This window comes from Prionailurus viverrinus, chromosome C1, assembly GCF_022837055.1.
Source record: "Prionailurus viverrinus isolate Anna chromosome C1, UM_Priviv_1.0, whole genome shotgun sequence".
Classification (NCBI taxonomy): Eukaryota; Metazoa; Chordata; class Mammalia; order Carnivora; family Felidae; genus Prionailurus; species Prionailurus viverrinus.
In genome coordinates, this window is record NC_062568.1 from 39,987,963 (window position 1) to 40,011,232 (window position 23,270).

Genomic DNA, 23,270 nt, shown 5'->3' on the forward strand with positions numbered 1-23,270 from the left:
CACAGATCCCAATGTGGGGCTCGAACTCACAGACTCAAGATCATGACCTGAGCCGAAGTCGGATGCTCAACCGACTGAGCCACCCAGGAACCCCACAGTTATAATTAAGTTTAAAAGAGAAGAGGAAAATGAATAAATTCTAAATCCTGGAAATACACAGATTTGGGAATAAAAATCAGACAGCACTGAGGAATTCACCAAGAACTTGGCATGGAATAATGCAGAGATAAAAAATATCCAGAGAAGACAGATGCCAAAAAACAAAATGAAACAAAATAAAGCTTTAGGAACTCCCTTAAGCCAACAAAGCCACACTGGGAAACTCCTAATAAATGCTACCACAGCAGCAGTATAGCTGGGATCACCACCCATAATTAAGAGACTGTACAACATGGAGTGGCTGTAGTTAAGAAACGGACCTTCACCATTGTAGGAAGAGATATATAAAGATTCTCTATACCCAAGGTTCCCAATGACCAATGTGTTTGCCATCCCAGTACAGTGAAGGGGCCTTGGTGGCAAGTGTCACAACTTGAAGGTATGTAATGGGATAGAAGTGAGGTGAGGGGGGACAACTATTAGCAGTTGACAAGCAACTTAAGATTGCTTTTGGGCAGGAATGAGAAGAGGTCAAAGAAACTCTGATATAGGACAACCCTCCTTACAAGCCCAGGAAGCATGGAGTGGTGATGGGTGGCTACTGGCAACATAAATATAGCACCTATTTAAATACGCAGTACACAAACAGAACAGGGATTTGGTTAGATGATCACTCACTAGAGACACACTTAAAAGGTTATTATTCTGACAACTCATGGAACTGGAACGATTCAGCAACACATGCTTTCTAAATTACCCTATTCCTCCATGCAAGAATAATCACATGAAGGTGTAGCAAAAGTTTTGATATCCAAGATGGATTACCAGCAGTCTTCACACAATTCTATCTCAAAAGAAAATTAAGGGGCTCCTGGGGGGCTCAGTCAGTTAAGTGTCTGACTTTGGCTCAGGTCATGATCTCACGGTTCGTGGGTTCGAGCCCGGCGTCGGACTCTGTGCTGACAGCTCAGAGCCTGGGGCTTACTTCTGATTCTGTGTCTCCTCCTCTCACTCTGCCCCTCCCCTGCTCATGCTCTGTCTCTCTCTATCTCTCAAGAATAAATAAACTTTAAAAAAAAAAAAAAGAGAGAATTAAAAAAAAGAGAAAATTAAAAAAAACAATGGGCAAGCACAGATATGGCAACACATCTCAATACAGATCAGGGGAAAAAATTCTCAATTGCAAAACTAATGGGATAGTTCCAATCACACATGAAATCATAACTGACCAAGGTCTAAATCTGTTTTTCATACTTGAATGTGCACCTGGGAACCTTGTTAAAATGCATATCCTGATTCAGTATTCTGGGACGAGGCCAGAGATCCTTCACTTCTAACAAGCATACAAGTAAGGCCAATGCTGCTGGTCTTCAGACCAAACTATGGCAGCTAGAATCTCTAGAGCACAATACCAAAGACCTGGAGTCTGGATCTCCTGTCATAAGCTTCCTGGGTTACCTGTGTCAACAACAAAGTCCCACGAAGCCACAAGGAACACAGGGGAATTTACTAGCCTAAGACAGTACCTTTACTATCCCAAGTCAGCCACCATAACCAGACTAAGGTGGCACTAGGTTACATTGAAACCACTGAACAACTATTAAGGGAGCTCTGAAAAACAGGACACATGTCAGATCATGGCCATGCTCCAGGTACTATAGCTGGCCAGTAAGGATGGCCTGAATTGTTCTTCAGGCAGAGAACATTTACTGAGTATAAACTCCCACCTAAGGCTAATAAAATGATAATAATTAAGAACTCAATACTGCAAGAAAAAGAGAAGAACTAGTAGTAGAAAAGAGATTTCAACAAATTATGAAAAAAGAAAGAATAGAACAGAGAAACCGACTGCCCAGCACAACAGCCAGCCTTCAGGTTTAAGGTCAACAGAGCAGCAAAAACAAACAGATTCTATTTTATAGACTCTTCTGTAAATAAACTGAATAAGAATAATTATAGACTCTTCTATAAAGAGACTGAATAAGGACAATTGATCTAATTTTGTGCTAGAAAGGAAAAAAAAAAGAAAAAGAAGAAGAAAGGGAATGGAGGGGGCAGGGAAGGGAAAGAAATGAAATGAATTTCCTGAGAACTAGAACAGTGAGTATGAGTGCAGTGTGCTAAGCCCCCACCCCATGATGGTATTTGTGACTCCCCCAGAGTCTGGGAACAGGAACAGGATCTTGATTAATTAATAGTCAAGTAAAGCCTAATAGTCAATAAGTCTAGCCACAAACACTGAGTTCCCAATTAGATTTCTTATTCACACAAAAAGATGGCTTGGAGGTAAAAGACCTGAAAAGCAAAGCAAAATTGACCTCCTAAGCCATAGATAGTTTAAGAAACAACTTTAAAATAGAAACAAAACTTAGCATCTCTAAAGATTCAAGATTTTGTATCCACAAAACAGTAAGAAGTTGTGAAAAAGTGGTAAATTTAAAAATGCTCTTGGAAATTAAACATAAAGGTTTCAAAATATTCAGAAGGGGCAAAAGAGGGTCAGACATCTCCAAAAACTTACAGAAAAAAGATGAAAACCTGAGAAAAATACTAAGAGAAAAATAAGAGGAAGTCCTAAATCAATAATAAGGAGTTTAATTAAAAGAGAAAAATTATCGAGGTGCCTGCGTGGCTCAGTCGGTTCAGCGTCTGACTTCGGGTCAGGTCACAATCTCACAGTTTGTGGTTTGAGCCCTGTGTCAGGCTCTGTGCTGAGAGCTCAGAGCCTGGAGCCTGCTTCGGATTCTGTGTCTCTCTCTCTCTCTCTCTCTCTCTCTCTCTCTCTCTCTCTCTCTCTCTCTCTGCGCCCCTCCCCCACTCATGCTCTGTCTCTCAAAAAAAAAGAGAAAAATTATCAAAGTTATGACAGCTAGAAGTATATAACCCAGAGCTGAAAAAGATATATGACTATTCAGACTCAAGAAGTCTCAAACCAAGTGTTCAGCATAAAAAGCAAATGAGTAATAAAAGACACATCTATAGACATGCTTAAAAAACTGAACACAAAGATCCTAAAAAACGTTCAGAAGAAAAAAAAAATACAGATCAGCTAGAAAGAAAGAATTGGAATGCATACATCTTCCCATCAGCCACAGTGAATGGTCAAAGACATTAAATGCCTTTAAACTTATTTTCTCTGCTAGAACTGATACATGAATTTAGCAAAGTTGCAGGATACAAAATCAATGTACAGAAATCAGTTGCATTCTTATACACTAATAATGAAGCAACAGAAAGACAAATAAAGAAATTGATCCCGGGCGCCTGAGTGGCTCAGTCGGTTAAGCGTCCGACTTCAGCTCAGGTCACGATCTCGCGGTTTGTGAGTTTGAGTCCCGCGTCGGGCTCTGGGCTGATGGCTCAGAGCCTGGAGCCTGCTTCAGATTCTGTGTCTCCCTCTCTCTCTGCCCCTCCCCTGTTCATGCTCTGTCTCTCTCTGTCTCAAAAATAAATTAAAAAAAAGTTAAAAAAAAAATTAAAAAAAAAAAAAAGAAACTGATCCATTCACAATTGCACCAAGAAGCATAAAATACCTAGGAATAAACCTAACCAAAGATGTAAGAGATCTGTATGCTGAAAACTATAGAAAGCTTATGAAGGAAATTGAAGAAGATATAAAGAAATGGAAAGACATTCCGTGCTCATGGATTGGAAGAATAAATATTGTCAAAATGTCAATACCACCCAAAGCTATCTACACATTCAATGCAATCCCAATCAAAATTGCACCAGCATTCTTCTCGAAACTAGAACAAGCAATCCTAAAATTCATATGGAACCACAAAAGACCCCGAATAGCCAAAGTAATTTTGAAGAAGACCAAAGCAGGAGGCATCACAATCCCAGACTTTAGCCTCTACTACAAAGCTGTAATCATCAAGACAGCATGGTATTGGCACAAAAACAGACACATAGACCAATGGAATAGAATAGAAACCCCAGAACTAGACCCACAAACGTATGGCCAACTCATCTTTGACAAAGCAGGAAAGAATATCCAATGGAAAAAAGACAATCTCTTTAACAAATGGTGCTGGGAGAACTGGACAGCAACATGCAGAAGATTGAAACTAGACCACTTTCTCACACCATTCACAAAAATAAACTCAAAATGGATAAAGGACCTGAATGTGAGACAGGAAACCATCAAAACCCTAGAGGAGAAAGCAGGAAAAGACCTCTCTGACCTCAGCCATAGCAATCTCTTACTGGACACATCCCCAAAGGCAAGGGAATTAAAAGCAAAAATGAACTACTGGGACCTTGTGAAAATAAAAAGCTTCTGCACAGCAAAGGAAACAACCAACAAAACTAAAAGGCAACCAACGGAATGGGAAAAGATATTTGCAAATGACATATCGGACAAAGGGCTAGTATCCAAAATCTATAAAGAGCTCACCAAACTCCACACCCGAAAAACAAATAACCCAGTGAAGAAATAGGCAGAAAACATGAATAGACACTTCTCTAAAGAAGACATCCGGATGGCCAACAGGCACATGAAAAGATGCTCAACGTCGCTCCTCATCAGGGAAATACAAATCAAAACCACACTCAGATATCACCTCATGCCAGTCAGAGTGGCCAAAATGAACGTATCAGGGGACTATAGATGCTGGCGAGGATGTGGAGAAACGGGAACCCTCTTGCACTGTTGGTGGGAATGCAAACTGGGGCAGCCACTCTGGAAAACAGTGTGGAGGTTCCTCAAAAAATTAAAAATAGACCTACCCTATGACCCAGCAATAGCACTGCTAGGAATTTACCCAAGGGATACAGGAGTACTGATGCATAGGGGCACTTGTACCCCAATGTTTATAGCAGCACTCTCAACAATAGCCAAATTATGGAAAGAGCCTAAATGTCCATCAACTGATGAATGGATAAAGAAATTGTGGTTTATATACACAATGGAGTACTACGTGGCAATGAGAAAGAATGAAATATAGCCCTTTGTAGCAACATGGATGGAACTGGAGAGTATTATGCTAAGTGAAATAAGCCATACAGAGAAAGACAGATACCATATGGTTTCACTCTTATGTGGATCCTGAGAAACTTAACAGGAACCCATGGGGGAGGGGAAGGAAAAAAAAAAAAAAAGAGGTTAGAGTGGAAGAGAGCCAAAGCATAAGAGACTCTTAAAAACTGAGAACAAACTGAGGGTTGATGGGGGGTGGGAGGGAGGGGAGGGTGGGTGATGGGTATTGAGGAGGGCACCTTTTGGGATGAACACTGGGTGTTATGGAAACCAATTTGACAATAAACTTCATATATTGAAAAAAAAAACATTAAAAAAACCTTATTTTCAACCTAGAATTCTACCTCTACCAGACTATCAAGAGAAGTACAAAATAAAGTCATTCTTGTATATAAAAGTCTACCTCTCATATCCCCTTTCTGTGGAAGTTAACTAAAGATGTATATGAGAAAAATGATAACAAAGACTAAGAAAGAAAAAGGCATGGGATATAAGAAATAGTGGAAACAACTAGTACTCCTATGAAAAAAAATTCCATTCCAGGATAAGATCTGTGCAGAATGCCTGATATGCGATCAGTCCAAATAAGAAATTGGGTTCTAAATCTAATTATTAAAAAAAAAAAAATGGAACTCTAGCTATAGTTGGAGTAAGTAAAAGTGCTGGCTTTTATTGCTGACAAGACGAAGAAAAGTTTCTTCACTTAAAAAAGGGAAAAAACCCAGATCTTAGAAACTCCAGAAAAAGCAAGAAACTATATGAGAGTTCACAGATAAAGCAAAGAAAAACATGACATTTTGAGCAATAAATAGGACAAGAAAGGATATTCTATTTAATTGGGACAATAGAAATAGTCTCATTTGTATGGCATGGATACATAACGTGGATTCTTAAGAAATGTGATCCTAGAACAATACTAGGCTTTACAATGTAAATTATTTGTAGCCATAGTAATATACTCCATATAAGTTTTCAACTTTTAGAATCAATTTTCAAACAAAAGATGGAAAACTTAAAAATGGTTATAAAAGAAAACAAATTGCTTGACAACATAAAAGTAGAGTGGACACAATTGAGAGAGGGAAGAGCAAGTAAGAGTTGGAGTGTTCGTAACCTCATCTAACATTATAGGAACTCAAGAAGCACTGTCTGAAGCTACAGATCAAGAAAAGTAAGATGCAGAATCTATTTAGAATAGGAAAGGGAAAACAAAGGTAAGAGAACTCAACTCTTCTTTAATACTGAAATGTAAACAGATAAGATACTCAATTGAAAATTATAAAAAAAATAATGTAACCACAATGCTTAAAATTAAAAACAAATACAAAGATAAAAACAGGAAGTAGGGATAGGGAGAGAGGGTTAAATATAAGCTGTAAATGTTATGTTCTTTTTTTACCTATACATATATTTAAGTAAAATGTTACAAAAACTTATTGCCACCTCAACTCCCCAGAAGAAAAATAATTGAGTTTCATTGTTAAACCAGAATTATTAAAGAACACTTTGTTGTATACCTGAGATTCTTCACAGTGGTACTGAAAGGATTCCATGTTGCCCATAACAGCAGTCCCCAGAACAGACATGAGAGCCATCTTATGATCAGATACTCTAGTTTTCTGCCAAATAACCGCCTAAGGACAAAAGACACAGATAACTTTGAATACAATTTAGATTTACTAAACTCAAGTACTACACCATTTATTTCTGTATTTAGCATTCATCCCCAGCTTGTATTTTCAATGTCATTTAGAAGAGAAGCATGGGCTATACAGTCAGTCAGAACTCTGGTTCTGAATTTTAGTAACTGTATATGTTACAGCATAAAATCTATTTAACTTCCCCTAACCTCGGTGTTCTCTCTACAAGATGACTAACAATATTTATCTCCCAGAATTGTTGAAAGATGAAAATATACAATGTAGGCAAACACAAAGGCCAGTACCTAATCCTAAACTTTAGAATATATAATTCAAAGTACATTTAAATTGTTAAGCTAAATGATTTCTGTAAATAAACTTATATAAAAATTTGAGATAATGCACGCTCTTTAAAATTATCTTTGGGGCGCCTGGGTGGCTCAGTCGGTTAAGCGTCCAACTTCAGCTCAGGTCATGATCTCACAGTTTGTGGGTTTGAGCCCCACGTCGGGCTCTGTGCTGACAGCTCAGAGCCGGGTGGCTGTTTCGGATTCTGGGTCTCCCTCTCTCTCTGCCCCTCCCCTGTTCACGCTCTGTCTCTGTCTCAAGAATAAATGTTAAAAAAAATTTTTTTTAAATAAAAAAAAAGTAAAATAAAATTATCTTTCTATGTTACTTCTATCCCGACTTTCTCCAGGGTTTTTATTAAGAAAGGATGCTGAATTTTGTCAAATGCTTTTTCTGCACCGATTGACAGGATCATATGGTTCTTATCTTTTTATTAATGTGATGTGGAGTAAGTAAAAGTGCTGGCTTTTATTGCTGACAAGACGAAGAAAAGTTTCTTCACTTAAAAAAGGGAAAAACCCAAATCAATCACATTGGTTGATTTGCAAATATTGAACTAGCCCTGCAGCCCAGGAATGAATCCCACTTGATCACGGTGAATAATTTTTTTATATGCTGTTGAATTCGATTTGCTAGCATCTTGTTGAGAATTTTTGCATCCATATTCATCAGGGATATTGGCCTATAGTTCTCTTTTTTTGCTGGGTCTCTGTCTGGTTTGGGAATCAAACTAATGCTGGCTTCATAAAATAAGCCTGGAAGTTTTCCTTCCCTTTCTAATGAAAAGCCCACAGCTAATATCATCCTCAATGGGGAAAAACTGAGAACTTCTCCCCTGAGATCAGGAACATGACAGGGATGTCCACCCTCACCGCTGTTGTTGAATGTAGTGTTGGAAATTCCAGCATCAGCAATCAGACAACAAAATGAAATCAAAGGCATCAAATTTGGGAAAGATGAAGTCAAGCTTTCACTTTTTGCAGATGACATGATATTATACATGGAAAACCTGACAGGCTCCACCAAAAGTCTGCTAGAACTGATACATGAATTCAGCAAAGTCACAGGATACAAAATTAACGTACAGAAATCAGTTGCATTCTTATACACTAATAATGAAGCAACAGAAAGACAAATAAAGAAACTGATCCCATTCACAACTGCACCAAGAAGCATAAACTACCCGGGAATAAACCTAACCAAAGAGGTAAAAGATCTGTATGCTGAAAACTATAGAAAGCTTATGAAGAAAACTGAAGAAGATACAAAGAATTGGAAAAACAGTCTGTGCTCATGGATTGGAAGAATAATATTGTTAAAATGTCAATACTACCCAAAGCAATCTACACGTTCAATGCAATCCCTATCAAAATTGCACCAGCATTCTTCTCGAGGCTAGAACAAGCAATCCTAATTTTTTTTTTTTAACATTTATTTATTTTTGAGACAGAGAGAGACAGAGTGAGACAGAGCATGAACGGGGAAGGGTCAGAGAGAGAGGGAGACACAGAATCGGAAGCAGGCTCCAGGCTCTGAGCCATCAGCAGACGCGGGGCTCGAACTCACGGACCGTGAGATCGTGACCTGAGCTGAAGTCGGACGCTTAACCTACTGAGCCACCCAGGCGCCCCAAGCAGTCCTAAAATTTGTATGGAACCACAAAAGACCCCGAATAGCCAAAGTAATATTGAAGAAGACCACCAAAGCGGGAGGTATCACAATCCCAGGTTTTAGCCTCTACCACAAAGCTGTAATCATCAAGACAGCATGGTACTGGCACAAAAATAGACACATAGACCAATGGAATAGAACAGAGACTCCAGAAATGAACCCACAAAAGTATGGACAACTAATCTTTGACAAAGCAGGAAAGAATATCCAATGGAAAAAAAGACAATCTCTTTAACAAATGGTGCTGGGAGAACTGGACAGCAACATGCAGAAGGATGAAACTAGATCACTTTCTTACACCATTCACAAAATAAACTCAAAATGGATAAAGGACCTGAATGTGAGACAGGAAACCATCAAAACCCTAGAGGAAACCATCAAAAACCATCAAAAGCAGGAAAAAACCTCTCTTACCTCAGCCGCGGCAATTTCTTACTTGACACATCTCCAAAGGCAAGGGACTTAATACCAAAAATGAACTATTGGGACCTCATGAAAATAAAAAAGCTTCTGCACAGCAAAGGAAACAACCAACAAAACTAAAAGGCAACCAATGGAATGGGAAAAGATATTTGCAAATGACATATCGGACAAAGGGCTAGTATCTAAAATCTATAAGGAACTCACCAAACTCCACACCCCAAAACCAAATAATCCAGTGAAGAAATGGGCAGAAAACATGAATAGACACTTCTCTAAAGAAGACACCCAGATGGCCAACAGGCACAAGAACAGATGCTCAATGTCACTCCTCATCAGGGAAATACAAATCAAAACCACATTGAGATACCACCTCATGTCAGTTAACATGGCTAAAATGAACAAATCAGGAGACTATAGATGTTGGCGAGGATGTGGAGAAATGGGAACCCTCTTGCACTGTTGGTGGGAATGCAAATTGGTGCAGCCACTCTGGAAAAACAGTGTGGAGGTTCCTCAAAAAATTAAAAATAGATCTACTCTATGACCCAGCAATAATACTGCTAGAAATTTATCCAAGGCATACAGGAGTGCTGATGCATAGGGGCACTTGTACCCCAATGTTTATAGCAGCACTTTCAACAATAGGCAAATTATGGGAAGAGCCTAAATGTCAACTGATGAATGGATAAAGAAGTTGTGGTTTATATATACAATGGAATACTATTTGGCAATGAGAAAGAATGAAATATGGCCTTTTGTAGCAACGTGGATGGAACTGGAGAGTATTATGCTAAGTGAAATAAGTCATACAGAGAAAGATAGATACCATGTTTTCACTCTTATGTGGATCCTGAGAAACTTAACAGAAGACCATGGGGGAGGGGAAGGGGAAAAAAAAAGTTAGTGAGGGATGGAGGCAAACCATAAGAGACTCTTAAAAACTGAGAATAAATTGAGGTTTGATGGGAGGGAGGGGAAAGTGGGTGATGGGCACTGAGGAAGGCACCTGTTGGAATGAGCACTGGGTGTTGTATGGAAACCAATCTGACAATAAATTTCATATTAAAAAAATGAAATAAAATTATCTTTGTAATTACCTTTTATATACAGAACACTTACAAAAAGCTAAGTGAACCTCACAGACATAAAAGCTGAATAACGAGCCCAGATTTTTTCCACTGCAAATATGTAGTAGGGTAGTTTAAAAGAATCATGGTCCCGAGAGACTGACCAAAGTTTGACTGTGAAGTGCACCATCAGGTAGGATATACTGCAATTTCTTCAGTTAACAAGATCCAATTATAGTCAAATCTCTGGAGACCATCCATACAGTCATAAGTTGTTCACTCAACAAATATTTACATGGCACTTCCTAAATCCTCAGAAAAATGTGTAAAGGGGCTAGGAGAAAACATTAACATTCAAGGGACCTGCAGAGGAAAAACAGACTGAAAAGGAGTGGCCAGAAAGGCAGGAAGAGCTACCAAACAGTATGGTACACAGAACAAGAAAAATTTTTAAGAAGTAGTCATATTTGACCAATGTCAAGAGTCCAATGTCAAGAGTATGCAAAGATGTGGCCACAGGATTTAGCAATCAGTTCTAGGAAAGGAGAGTAAATAAAGCCAAATGTCAATGGCTGGATAGTGATTAAAGTGAGGACATTAAAAAAAAAGAGATGAACCTAGATAGTATTTCAGAAAGTTTGGCTGTAGGGGTTTCTGGGTGGCTCAGCTGGTTAAGTGTCCACCTCTTGATTTCAGCTCAGGTCACGATCTTACAGCTCCAGAGACTGAGTCCCATGTCAGGCTCTGCACTGACAGCGTGGAGCCTGTTGGGATTCTCTGTCTCTGTCTCTCTCTCTCTGCCCCCCTGCCCCAACTCGTGCATACACTCTCATTCTCTGTCAAAATAAATAAACACTTAGACAGTTTGGCTATAAACTGAAAGCAGAGGAATAATCGAGGCAAGTGTGGATCAAGGGTGGGTCTTAATATGACACACTTGAATCAGAAGCAATGAAGAAGAATGGGTACACACACAGGTCGGTTTATAGATTCAATGACTGGAGGTTGATAAGTTCCTCTTTGTTCTATTTTTTTTTTCCCTGTAATGTAGAAAAATTACTGGTTGTGAGTGAAAACATACCGATTTAAATATCTGATTGCAGAGAAGGCTTGAGAGAGAGAGAGAGAGAGAGAGAGAGAGAGAGAAAGAGAGACAGAGAGAGAGAGACAGAGAAAGAGAGGTTTTGACTTGACCAAAAGAGAGACCTTCTGACTGGCCAAACAAGCTCCTTAACATGACCAGGAATTTACACAGGCAGTTTTAAGTATTAACAATATTATATATACTAAAATGAAAGGTGAAGTAAATAGATTCATGTTGTCCTCTAACTGGCAGGTTAGGGGATAGTAATGAAGGAAAGTGCTCTTCTGGACATAACAATTAGCACTGACTCTGCATGTTGATGTTTATCATCTGTAAAGCACTGTTTTTAGAATCTTAAAGACAAACCTGCTTGGGAAAACACAGGTAGTACTTAATAAGACAAACTACCTGATATTTAACAGGAAAAACTTATTCCTAGGGTTTTATTAATACTAATTCAACAGGAGTTATGATTTAGGAAAAACTTACTTGGCACTACTATCATAGAAACTACTGTTAATTTTCACAACTATTTCATGTAGGTATTATTATCTCATTATGTAAATGAGGAAACTGAAGCTGATACTGACTGATTTACCCAAAGAAACTTAGATAGCAGGTCATGGAACCATGATTTATACCCAACTTTTATGGCTACAAACTCACTGTTTTTACTTTGCTAACATCCCTCCCCTCTCTAGTTAAAAACAGTAATAAGCTAGAGCCAATGCCAGACCCTAATTGGGAATTCTTAAAGAGAAATGCATTTTCATGTATAATTACCCTCCATGGCTATGTGATAACTATCTACTGTCTAATTAACTTGAGGGTATTAATGTATTCTCAAACCAAAATTATTTTTAATCTATTCACTTAAAGGTAAATAATTGGGGTCCCCCCCAAAAAAGAACACATACCAGAATAATGAAATCCAAAAAGATAGGGAACTACTATCCTATAATCCTAATATCACAGTATTTTTCAGACTACAGCTGTCAGTACCAACCTTAATCTTATTATAACAGAGCCTTATACCTAAGGATTTCTAAATTTCCAATAATTTTCATTCATTAATATACATATAAATATAGATGTGCAGTAATTAGGCCCAAAGTGCACAGCAAAATGACAGAATGAGGAAGACAATTTAGGTATTGTTCCATCCTAAATTTCAACATCTCACTATTAGGTATTGCTTTGGAAGTGATCTGAATTAGAAAAAAATATACAAACTACATGAAATCTAAGTATTAAAAAATAGTAAACAATTAAAAACTGAGGTATAGGTTTAATGTGTATATTTCTAAACAAAAAATTATGTCTTGATAACTACATTTATACTTAAAGGACAATACACTGGACTATTTTTTTTTTTAATTTTTTTTTTCAACGTTTATTTTTTGGGGGACAGAGAGAGACAGAGCATGAACGGGGGAGGGGCAGAGAGAGAGGGAGACACAGAATCAGAAACAGGCTCCAGGCTCCGAGCCATCAGCCCAGAGCCTGACGCGGGGCTCGAACTCACGGACCGCGAGATCGTGACCTGGCTGAAGTCGGACGCTCAACCGACTGCGCCACCCAGGCGCCCCTACACTGGACTATTTAAAACTGTCACTGCTCCAGGAAACATGGGATGAAGAATCACAAGAACATTTCTAATCTTTAATTTCATTACATATAATATATACTTATCCCAATTAATTAGAGAAACTGATTTTGAATTTTTTCAGCAAATATTTACTGAGCATTAACTTCATACCAGATGCCATGCTAAAAGCTGGGAATACAAAGATGAAAGGACAAGGAACTGGCTCTCAACAAGCTAAAAATATAAAAGGAAAACAAAATATTAAAATAATTATAATGCATAATACCTCCCAAAAAACAAAAATCCAGGGCTGGATGGTTTTCCAGGGGAAGTCTACCAAACATTTAAAGAAGAGTTAACACCTATTCTTTTGAAGCTGTTCCAGAAAATAGAAATGGAAGGAAAACTTCAAACTCATTCTATGAGGCCAGCATTACCTTGATTCCAAAACCAGACAAGGACCCCACTAAAAAGGAGAACTATAGACCAATTTCCCTGATGAACATGGATGCAAAAATTCTCAAAAAGATACTAGCTAACCAGATCCAACAGTACATTAAAAAAATTATTCACCACAATCAAGTGGGACTTATACCTGGGATGCAAGGTTGGTTTAATGTCCGCAAATCAATGTGATATATTGTGTTAATAAAATAAAGAGTAAGAACCACATGATCCTCTCAATAGATGCAGAGAAAGCATTCAACAAAATACAGCATCCTTTCTTGATAAAAAACCCTCAAGAAAGTAGGGATAGAAGGATCATACCTCAAGATCACAGAAGCCATATATGAGAGACCCACTGCTAATATCATCCTCAATGGGGAAAAACTGACAGCTTCCCCCTTAGGTCAGGAACATGACAGGGATGTCCACTCATACCACTGTTATTCAACACAGTATTGGAAGTCTTAGCCTCAGCAATCAGACAACACAAAGGAATAAAAGATACCCAAACTGGCAAGGACGAAGTCAAACTTGCACTCTTCGCAGATGACATGATATTCTATACAGAAAACCCAAAAGATTCTACCAAAAAACCCAGCTAGAATTGATTCATGAATTCAGCAAAGTTGTAGGATATAAAATCAATGCACAGAAATCAGCTGCATTTCTATACACCAATAATGAAGCAACAGAAAGAGAATTCAAAGAATTGATCCCATTTACAATTGCACCAAAACTCATAAAATACCTACAAATAAACCTAACCAAAGAGGTGAAAAATCTATACACTGAAAACTATAGAAAGCCTATAAAAGAAACTTAAGAAGACACACACACACACACACACACACACACACACAAAGGAAAAATATTCCATGCTCATGGATTGGAAGAACAAATATTGTTAAAATGTCAATACCACCCAAAGCAATCTACATATTTAATGCCATCCCTATGAAAACAACACCAGCATTCTTCACAGAGCTAGAACAAACAACCCTAAAATTTGTATGGGACCAGAAAAGACCCTGAATAGCCAAAGCAATCCTGAAAAAGAAAACCAAAGCTGGAGGCATCACAATTCTGGATTTCAAGCTGTATTACAAAGCTATAATCATCAAGACAGTATATAGTGGCACAGAAACAGACACTCAGATCGATGGAACAGAATAGAGAACCCAGAAATGGACCCACAAACATATGGCCAACTAATCTTTGACAAAGCCAGAAAGAATACCCAATGGAATAAAGACAGTCTCTTCAGCAAATGGTGTTGGGAAAACTGGACAGCCAAATGCAGAATGAACCTGGACCATTTTCTTACACCACACACAAAAATAAACTCAAAATGGATGAAAGACCTAAAAATAAAACAGGAAGTCATCAAAATCCTCGAGGAGAAAGCAGGCAAAAACCTCTTTGACTTCGGCCACAGCAACTTCTTACTCAACACATCTCTGGAGGAAAGGGAAACAAAAGCAAAAATGAACTATTGGGACCTCATCAAAATAAAAAGCTTCTGCACAGTGAAAGAAACAATCAGCAAAACTAAAAGGCAACCAACGGAATGGGAGAAGATATTTGCAAATGACATATCAGATAAAAGGTTAGTATCCAAAATCTATAAAGAACTTACCAAACTCAACACCTGAAAAACAAAGAATTCAGTGAAGAAATGGGCAAAAGACATGAACAGACACTGTTCAAAATAAGACATCCATATGGCTAACAGACACATGAAAAAAATGCTCAACATCACTCATCATCTGGGAAATACAAATCAAAACCACGATGAGATACCACCTCACATCTGTCAGAATGGCTAACGTTAACAACTCTGGCAACAACAGATGTTGGTGAGGATGCAGAGAAAGAAGACCTCTTTTGCACTGCTGGTGGGAATCCAAAGGGATGCAGCCATTCTGGAAAACAGTATGGAGGTTCCTCAAAAAATTAGAACTAGAACTACCCAACGACCCAGCAATTACACTACTAGGTATTTATCCAAAGGATAAAGGTGTGCTGTTTCGAAGGGACACATGCACCCCAATGTTTGTAGCAGTGCTCTCAACAATAGCCAAAGTATGGAATGAGCCCAAATGTCCATCAACAGATGACTGGATAAAGAAGATGTGGTATATGTGTATAAAATGGAGTAGGGGCACCTGGGTGGCTCAGTCGGTTAAGCGGCCGACTTCGGCTCAGGTCACGATCTCGCGGTCCGTGAGTTCGAGCCCCGCGTTGGGCTCTGTGCTGACCGCTCAGAGCCTGGAGCCTGTTTCGGATTCTGTGTCTCCCTCTCTCTCTGATCCTCCCCCGTTCATGCTCTGTCTCTCTCTATCTCAAAAATAAATAAACGTTAAAAAAAAAAAATTTTTTTAATGGAGTATTACTCGGCAATCAAAAAGAATGAAATCTTGCCATTTGCAACTATGTGGATGGAACTAGAGGGTATTATGCTAAGCGAAATTAGTCAAAGACAAGTATCCTATGACTTCACTCATATGTGGAATTTAAATACAAAACAGATGAACACAGGAGAAGGGAAGCAAAAATGATATAAAAACAGGGAGGGGGACAAAACATAAGAGACTCTTAAATACAGAGAACTGAGGGTTGTTGGAGGGGTTGTGGGCAAGAGGCATAGAAGAAGACACTTGTTGGGATGAGCAATGGGTGTTATACGTAGGGGGTGAATCACTGCATTCCACTCCTGAAATCATTATTGCACCATACGCTAACTAACTTTGATGTAAATTAAATTAAAATAAATAAAAATTATAATGCATTATAAAAACCACTATTACAAAACACAGAGGCAGCAGTGTAGAAGAAACCTAGGTCTACTTCACAGAGCCAAATGCATGTGCAGTGAGACCTGAAAGGAGCTGGCCATCCACAAATCATGGGAAGGGCAATGCTGACAGATAGAAGGGCACATGCAACACATGGAAGCATAGAGAATATGCCTTTGCTGGGGATGGAAGCTGGACAGAAAGGAGCAAGATCCTGAATGAACTATCATACCATGGAAGCAAGTTTATTGTTTATCTTACATGCAATGCAGAGTCACTGGAGAAACACATCTAGTTGGGAAAATGCCTGATCACACATAGATATCAGAAAAAGATCTTTGGATTTTAAGGACATTATGTTAAGTGAGAGAAGTCAGACAAAGAAAGATAAATACTGTATGATATCATTCATATATGGAATGTAAAGACAAACTTGTAGAAATCACAGAATAAAATGGTAGTTACTAGGGGATGGGGAAATAGGACAGATGTTGTTTAAAGGTACAAACTTGCAACAAGTAGTAAATAAGTCCTAGAGATCTAATGCATAATATAGCAAATACTGACAACAGTATTGCATAATAATCATTAAACTTGTTATGAGAGCAGAACCTAATTATCCCAACCACTAAAGAAAATTATGTAATATGACAGAAATACTTATTATTGCTACAATGGTAACTATGTTACAATATATAAATGTATCATTTAATATGCTGTACATCTTTCTTTTTAATTAAAAAAAATTTTTTTTTACATTTTATTTTTGAGAGAGAGACAGACAGAGCACAAGTGGGGGAGGGGCAGAGAGAGAGAGAGAGAGAGAGAGAGAGAGAGAGAGAGACACAGAATCCAAAGCAGGCTCCAGGCTCTGAGCTGTCAGCACAGAGCCCGATGCGGGGCTTGAACCCACAGACCGTGAGATCATGACCTGAGCCGAAGTCAGATGCTCAACCAACTGAGCCACCTAGGTGCCCCATAACATGCTGTATATATCTTAAATTTATGTAATAGGTAAACTGTATTTAAATCAAAATGATCTTTTATAACAATGATTTATTGAGAACTGAAACTAAAGTAATATGGATTTTTAAAAATGTGATTGTATTAATCCAACTCAAAGTGTCTCAACTTATACTGAGGACATGCAAAATTGATGAAGTCCACATTCATAAAATATTCCCATTAAGCCCTGAGGACTGTGTGTGATTCCTGGCACACTAGCTGTAAAGCTAACAATTTTTCTTCCACTTACCAAAAAACAAAGTGGAATACAAGTTAGTGAAAATGACATTTACAGGATTATTCCTCTAGTTTTTTTTTTTTTAAGGTAAAACATTTACAATCTCTGGTATTTTACTAATATTAATACTGTGGTTGAGACTGGTCTAGGTAATAGAACCACACATATTGCTAAGAGGGGAAGAGAACACGGATAAACTAAAGGACATGAAATAGACTTAATGTGACTTGGTGACTGACTGCATGTGGAGAGGAAGAAAAGAAGAATCAGGAATGTAACAGTGTCCCTGGTATCAAGAACACTGTCATATACCCAATAGGGCACAACAAACAATTTGTTGAAGGAATGAACATTTGTTGAATACGTTTTTCTAGAGAAAAGTAACCTGAGTGGAATTGAAAACGACTTCTTTATTTTTAAAAATTAAGACTGTGGGTTGTCATCTCACTACATGGGTTAGAAATTATAGTCTTTGGGGCACCTGGATGGTTCACTAGGTTAAGCATCTGACTCATGATCTCAGCTCAGGTCTTGAACTCAGGGTAGTGGGTTCAAGCCCCAAGTTAAGCTCCATGCTGGGTGTGGGGGCTTAAAAAAAAAAAAAAGGAAAGAAATTATAGTCATTGTCTACTAATTTACTTTAGGAAATCCAAAGGAACCTCTATTTTTCTTTCATTTTTTAAATATTACACTTTTATTGAGATACAATTCATAAACCATACAAATTCTCCCATTTTAAGTGTATAAGTCAATGGTTTTCAGTATATTTACAAGGTTATGCAACTATCACAACTAATTTTAGAACAATTTTATCATTCCAAAGAGAAACCCTGTACCCATTAACACCCTCCATTCTCTGCCACCTTTACCCAAGGTGATCACTAATTTACCTTCTGTCTCTATAAATTTGCCTACTTGGGGTTTTTCATATAAATGGAATCATACAATACATAGTTTTTTGTGAGTGGTTTCTTTCACTTAATGTAACATTTTCAAGGCTTATCCATGTTGTACCAGTGCCCCCTTGTTGTTGTTGTTGTTGTTGTTGTTGTTGTTGTTGTTTTGAAGGAGATTTCACGATGTTTGGCTTTAGATGTCTGTGAGATTTTTCCCTAGATCACATGAGATGTGTCAATAGGGAATGGGGGGAGGATTAGGGGGAGAGGGAGAGAGAATTTTAAGCAGGTTCCATACCCACTGCAGAGCAGAGCCCAGCATGGGGCTCAATCTCACAAACCATGAAACGATGAGCTGAGTTGAAATCAAGAGTCAGACACTTAATCAACTGAGCCATCCAGGTGGCACTCTCCTTCCTTTTTTTTTTTTTTTTTTAATTTTTTTTTCAACGTTTATTTATTTTTGGGACAGAGAGAGACAGAGCATGAACGGGGGAGGGGCAGAGAGAGAGGGAGACACAGAATCGGAAACAGGCTCCAGGCTCTGAGCCATCAGCCCAGAGCCTGACGCGGGGCTCGAACTCCCGGACCGCGAGATCGTGACCTGGCTGAAGTCGGACGCTTAACCGACTGCGCCACCCAGGTGCCCCTCTCCTTCCTTTTTTAATGATTAAGTAATATTCCATTGTATGGCTATATTTTTGAACTATCCTTTCACTGGATGATATATGTTTGGATTTTTTCTACCTTTTGGCTATTATGAATGATGTGGGTATGAACATTCATGTGCAAGTTTTTGTGTGAAATACATTTCCATTTCTCTTGGGTATGTTCCTAGAAGTGAAATTGCTGGATAATATGGTAACTATTTTTTGAGGAAATGCCAGACTGCAATCTTTACATTTCCTGTATGTTTGCATGTAAAAAGACAAATAACTGCTGGATTCTTTCTTTTTTTTTTTTTTTTATTTTCTTTATTCATTTTTGAGAGAGAGAGAGAGCAGAGGAGGGGCAGAGAGAGAGAGGGAGAGAGAGAATCCAAGCAGGCTGTCTGTGCAGAGCCTGTTGCGGGGCTCCAACTCACAAACTGGGAGATCATGACCTGAGCCGACATTAAGAGTCGGCCGCTTAAACAGCTGAGCCACCCCAGTGCCCCTGCTGGCTTCTGAATTATAGCTGTTATTTTAAGCCAGCTATTAGCTGGTGTTTTAAGGAACAATATTCAAAATAACAGAAAGTAGGTAAAGTTCTGAATAATGTACGGGAATGAAGTGCCCCTGCTTCAAACTTTCCATATCACAAGTTAGTCTAAACAAGGAACAGTTGAGCAATAACAATTTATTCACAAAAAGTTTCTCTCTTTAAAGCTACATCTCTGATATATACATGTAAAGATGTTTTAAAAAGTAGTCAAGAAAATATTTCAAGAAAATTAATGTTTTAAGATTTCTAAATTTCCTGCACTGAATACACATAAAACTTGTAATACTTCTAATGTAAATATATTATTTTAGTTTGTATTAGAGTGCTGCCTCAGGTGATGCCTAAAGATATAAATCTTAGCTGCTGATTAATCCAAACATGTTATTTCACTGCCTGACCTGATAAATAGCTAGTGCACAGGATAGCAAAAAGATCACTTGAAGAAATGGGTTCTAAAAAAGCTATCAAACATAAGAATCATTAAATGTAGAATTTCTTTTCTTAAAGTGAACATGGCTAGTAGTTCTGGAACAACATTTCACAGTAGGCGATTATTGCATCAGATCAATGGGGCTAATTTAGGAGCATTTTCTAAAGGAGTTACAGTTGGGATAGCAATAAATGATAAGGAGGTCTGCCAACAAATTAAATCTTCACTTCAACTTAGGCAAAGTAAAATTCATTTTCAAAAAAAAGAACCCATTGTGAAAACAATGGATGAAAAATTTTTTAAATGTGGTAATTAAAAATTAAGGATCTTTGTTTTTAAAGAAACTCGATTTTTAAATACTATATTTTCTACAGCAAATAGTTTTTAGTTTAGTTTGTTTTCTCCACCATTTCATCAATCCTGTATTCTTTTCTAAAAGAGATTTTCTTTTCACTTCTTGAAGTTTTGCATATATTTTGCCCTAAGGCTGAAAGCTTAACATGTGCTAAAAATACACACACATACCCCCATATGTTTTCTATCTAGGTCACACAAAGTTGGAGCATCTGGATGTGCCAAGTAAGAATCTGACTCTAGTCAGTACGATGACAGTGCAAAAACACCTCAATAAAAAATATATTATTACATGCACATTAAGTAATTGATTGACATTAGCCAAATATATCTTGTCACTCTTCCTATTTCATTGACATATACTATTTGAAGGAAGTGATTAGATGAGATACTCAGTATTAAAGTAGTAAGCCTCAACTGTGAAGTCAATTTGCAATAGCAGGAAAAAGGAGGCTGCACACAGGTGATGTACAATTAACTAAAAAATGCACTGCTACTAACACTGCATGACCAAAGGTGACTCATTCTAGAATATGAAATAAAAAGTATACATATTGGCCTAGACTGCAATCAAACCTTTGAAAGAGATAATATGCACAGATATACTAATAAGTTCCCACTTGAATTTCTTTAAAAAAGCTTTAACTACTTCCAATATAATTATCACTACTGCTAAAAGAATATCACATTGTATTAACATCATAAACATTCATATGACTTGATTCTTGCTACGTACCCACAGACTAAAAAAGGAAGAGTAAAATTTATTCAACACAAGTCTGAATTTAGTATCTCTTATCCTTACTTTTACTCAGCTTCAATGTCTCTTATTTTATATTCATTTTTTGAAATAGAGTATACATAATAATTTTTCCTGAAGATTACAAAGAAATTAGTACCAGTAACTTCACCTATGGGAGGGGAGGCTTATAGGAGCTAATTAAGAGTAATTTTTTCACTGTACCTTTTCTTATTTTTTTTTGGTTTTTGAACCCTGTAAAGATAGGATTTTTCAAAAAGTTAAATAAAAATTTAAAAACATGAAATTAATCTTTACATAACTTTCAAAGGAAGATTGTAGACTCTTTGTGGTCTTTAAAACAAGAAAGATTATTTCCAAGATTTGATTAATCTTATTAGAAATGTTTTTCTAATAATCTTTCAGATTAGCCTTTCTGAAAGCGCTTTCATCTTGGAACCCTGAACCATCATTTCCATCCATATTTAACTTTACAGAAAAGGTTATGTGCAAATCAAGCTGCTTTTGCTTTGTAACTATTTGATTTCAGCTTTTCCTCTTTATTCTCACTGAATAGAATACCTTTTCTATTACAATTTATTTTTCATGAGATATTTCTTCTCCAAACCTGCTGATACTTCTAAGTGAAGCTATCCCAACCATCTCGTCTGCAATGCAACTCCATCCTCCACATGGTTCTCTAGTTCTCTTCGCAGATAAAGACCAATAATGAATAGAAAATCCAGACAGAAGATCAATAAGGAAATGGAAGACCTGAACATGACAGACCAAACAGACCTAACAGACCTATACAGAACAATCCACTCAACAGCAGAATACATCATCTTCTCAAGGTCACATGGATCTTTCTCCAGGACAGATCAAGTGTTAAGACAAAACAAGTCTTAACAAATTTAGGCAGATTGAAACATATCAAGGAATTTTTTCTGACCACAATGGAATGAAACTAGAAATCAACAGGAAGAAAAGTAGAAAAGTCACAGTATGTGGAAATTAAATAACACACTCCTAAACAACCACTGAGTCAAAGACACAAGAATATCAGAAAATACTTTAAGGTAAATGAAAGACAATGTACCAAAACTTATGGGATGCAGTAAAAGCAGTACAGTTTATCCAGAGCAATAACACATTAAAAAAGAAAGATGTCAAATAAACAACCTAACTAGCCCAACCAACCAACTTTTCTAGCACCTGAAGGAGCTAGAAAAACAATAAAATAAGAGCAAAGTTAGCAGAAGGAAGGAAATAAAGATTAGAACAGAGCAGAAATAAATTAAAGAGAAAATAGAAAAACAGAAAAAAAAACCTAAGAGTTGGTTTTTTTGATACAGTATATTAACAAAATAAAGGATAAAAATTGCATGATTGCCTCAACAGGTGCAGAAAAAGCATTTGATAGAACTCAACACCATTTCATGATTAAAACTCAATAAACTAGGAATAGGAGGAAAGTAACTCAACATAATAAAAGCCATCTATGAAAATCCCATAGCAGTCATTACAGTCCATGGTAAAAAACTAAAAGTTTTTTTTTTTTGAGATCAGGAACAAGACAAGGATGCCTGTTTCTGCCACTTCTATTCATCATACAACTTAAAGTCCTGGCTAAAGCAATTAGGCAAGAAAAAGAAATAAAAAGCATCCAAACCAGAAAGGAAGAAGTAAAATTGTCCATGTTTGCAGATGACATGATCCTATACATAGAAAACCCTGAAGACTCCATCAAAAACCTGTTAGGGGGTACGTAAGTGGCTCAGTTGGGTTAGCATCTGACTCTTAATTTCAGCCCAGGTCATGATCTCATGGTTCATAGGTTTGAGACCCATGTTGGGCTCTGCACTGACAGCACAGAGCCTACTTGGAATTCTCTCTCCCTTTCTCTTTGTCTCTCCTCTGCTCTTTCTCTCTCTCAAAATAACAAATATATCATATTAAAAAAAACTTAGAACTAATAAATTCAGTAAAGTTGTGAGATACAAAATCAACATACAAAACCAACTACGTTCCTATCCACTAACAATGAGCTATCTGAAAAAGAATTAGAAAAACAATCCCATTTACAAGAGCACCAAAAAGGAAAAAAATACTTAGGAATAAATTTAAAAGGTGAAAGACTTGTAGTCTGAGAACTACAGAACACTGACAAAAGAAATTAAATGGGAAGAACAAATGGGAAGGCATCCTGTGCTCATGGATCAGAAGATTTAGTATTATTAAAATGTCCATATTACCCGAAGC

The 23,270-nt window shown here is 37.4% G+C and overlaps 1 protein-coding gene across 10 annotated transcripts in view; it reads right to left on the reverse strand.

The window, feature by feature from the left end:
* PMS1 (PMS1 homolog 1, mismatch repair system component) overlaps positions 1-23,270 on the reverse strand; it is a 99,062-nt gene that overhangs the window by 24,325 nt on the left and 51,467 nt on the right. For 8 of the 10 annotated variants that reach the window (XM_047870524.1, XM_047870530.1, XM_047870521.1 and 5 more), the window contains one exon: positions 6,598-6,714. The exons of the other annotated variants lie outside the window; for them this stretch is intronic. In XM_047870524.1, the coding sequence (XP_047726480.1) occupies positions 6,598-6,714 (117 nt within the window). The remainder of the gene's footprint in view (positions 1-6,597; positions 6,715-23,270) is intronic. 10 annotated transcript variants of the gene reach the window in all.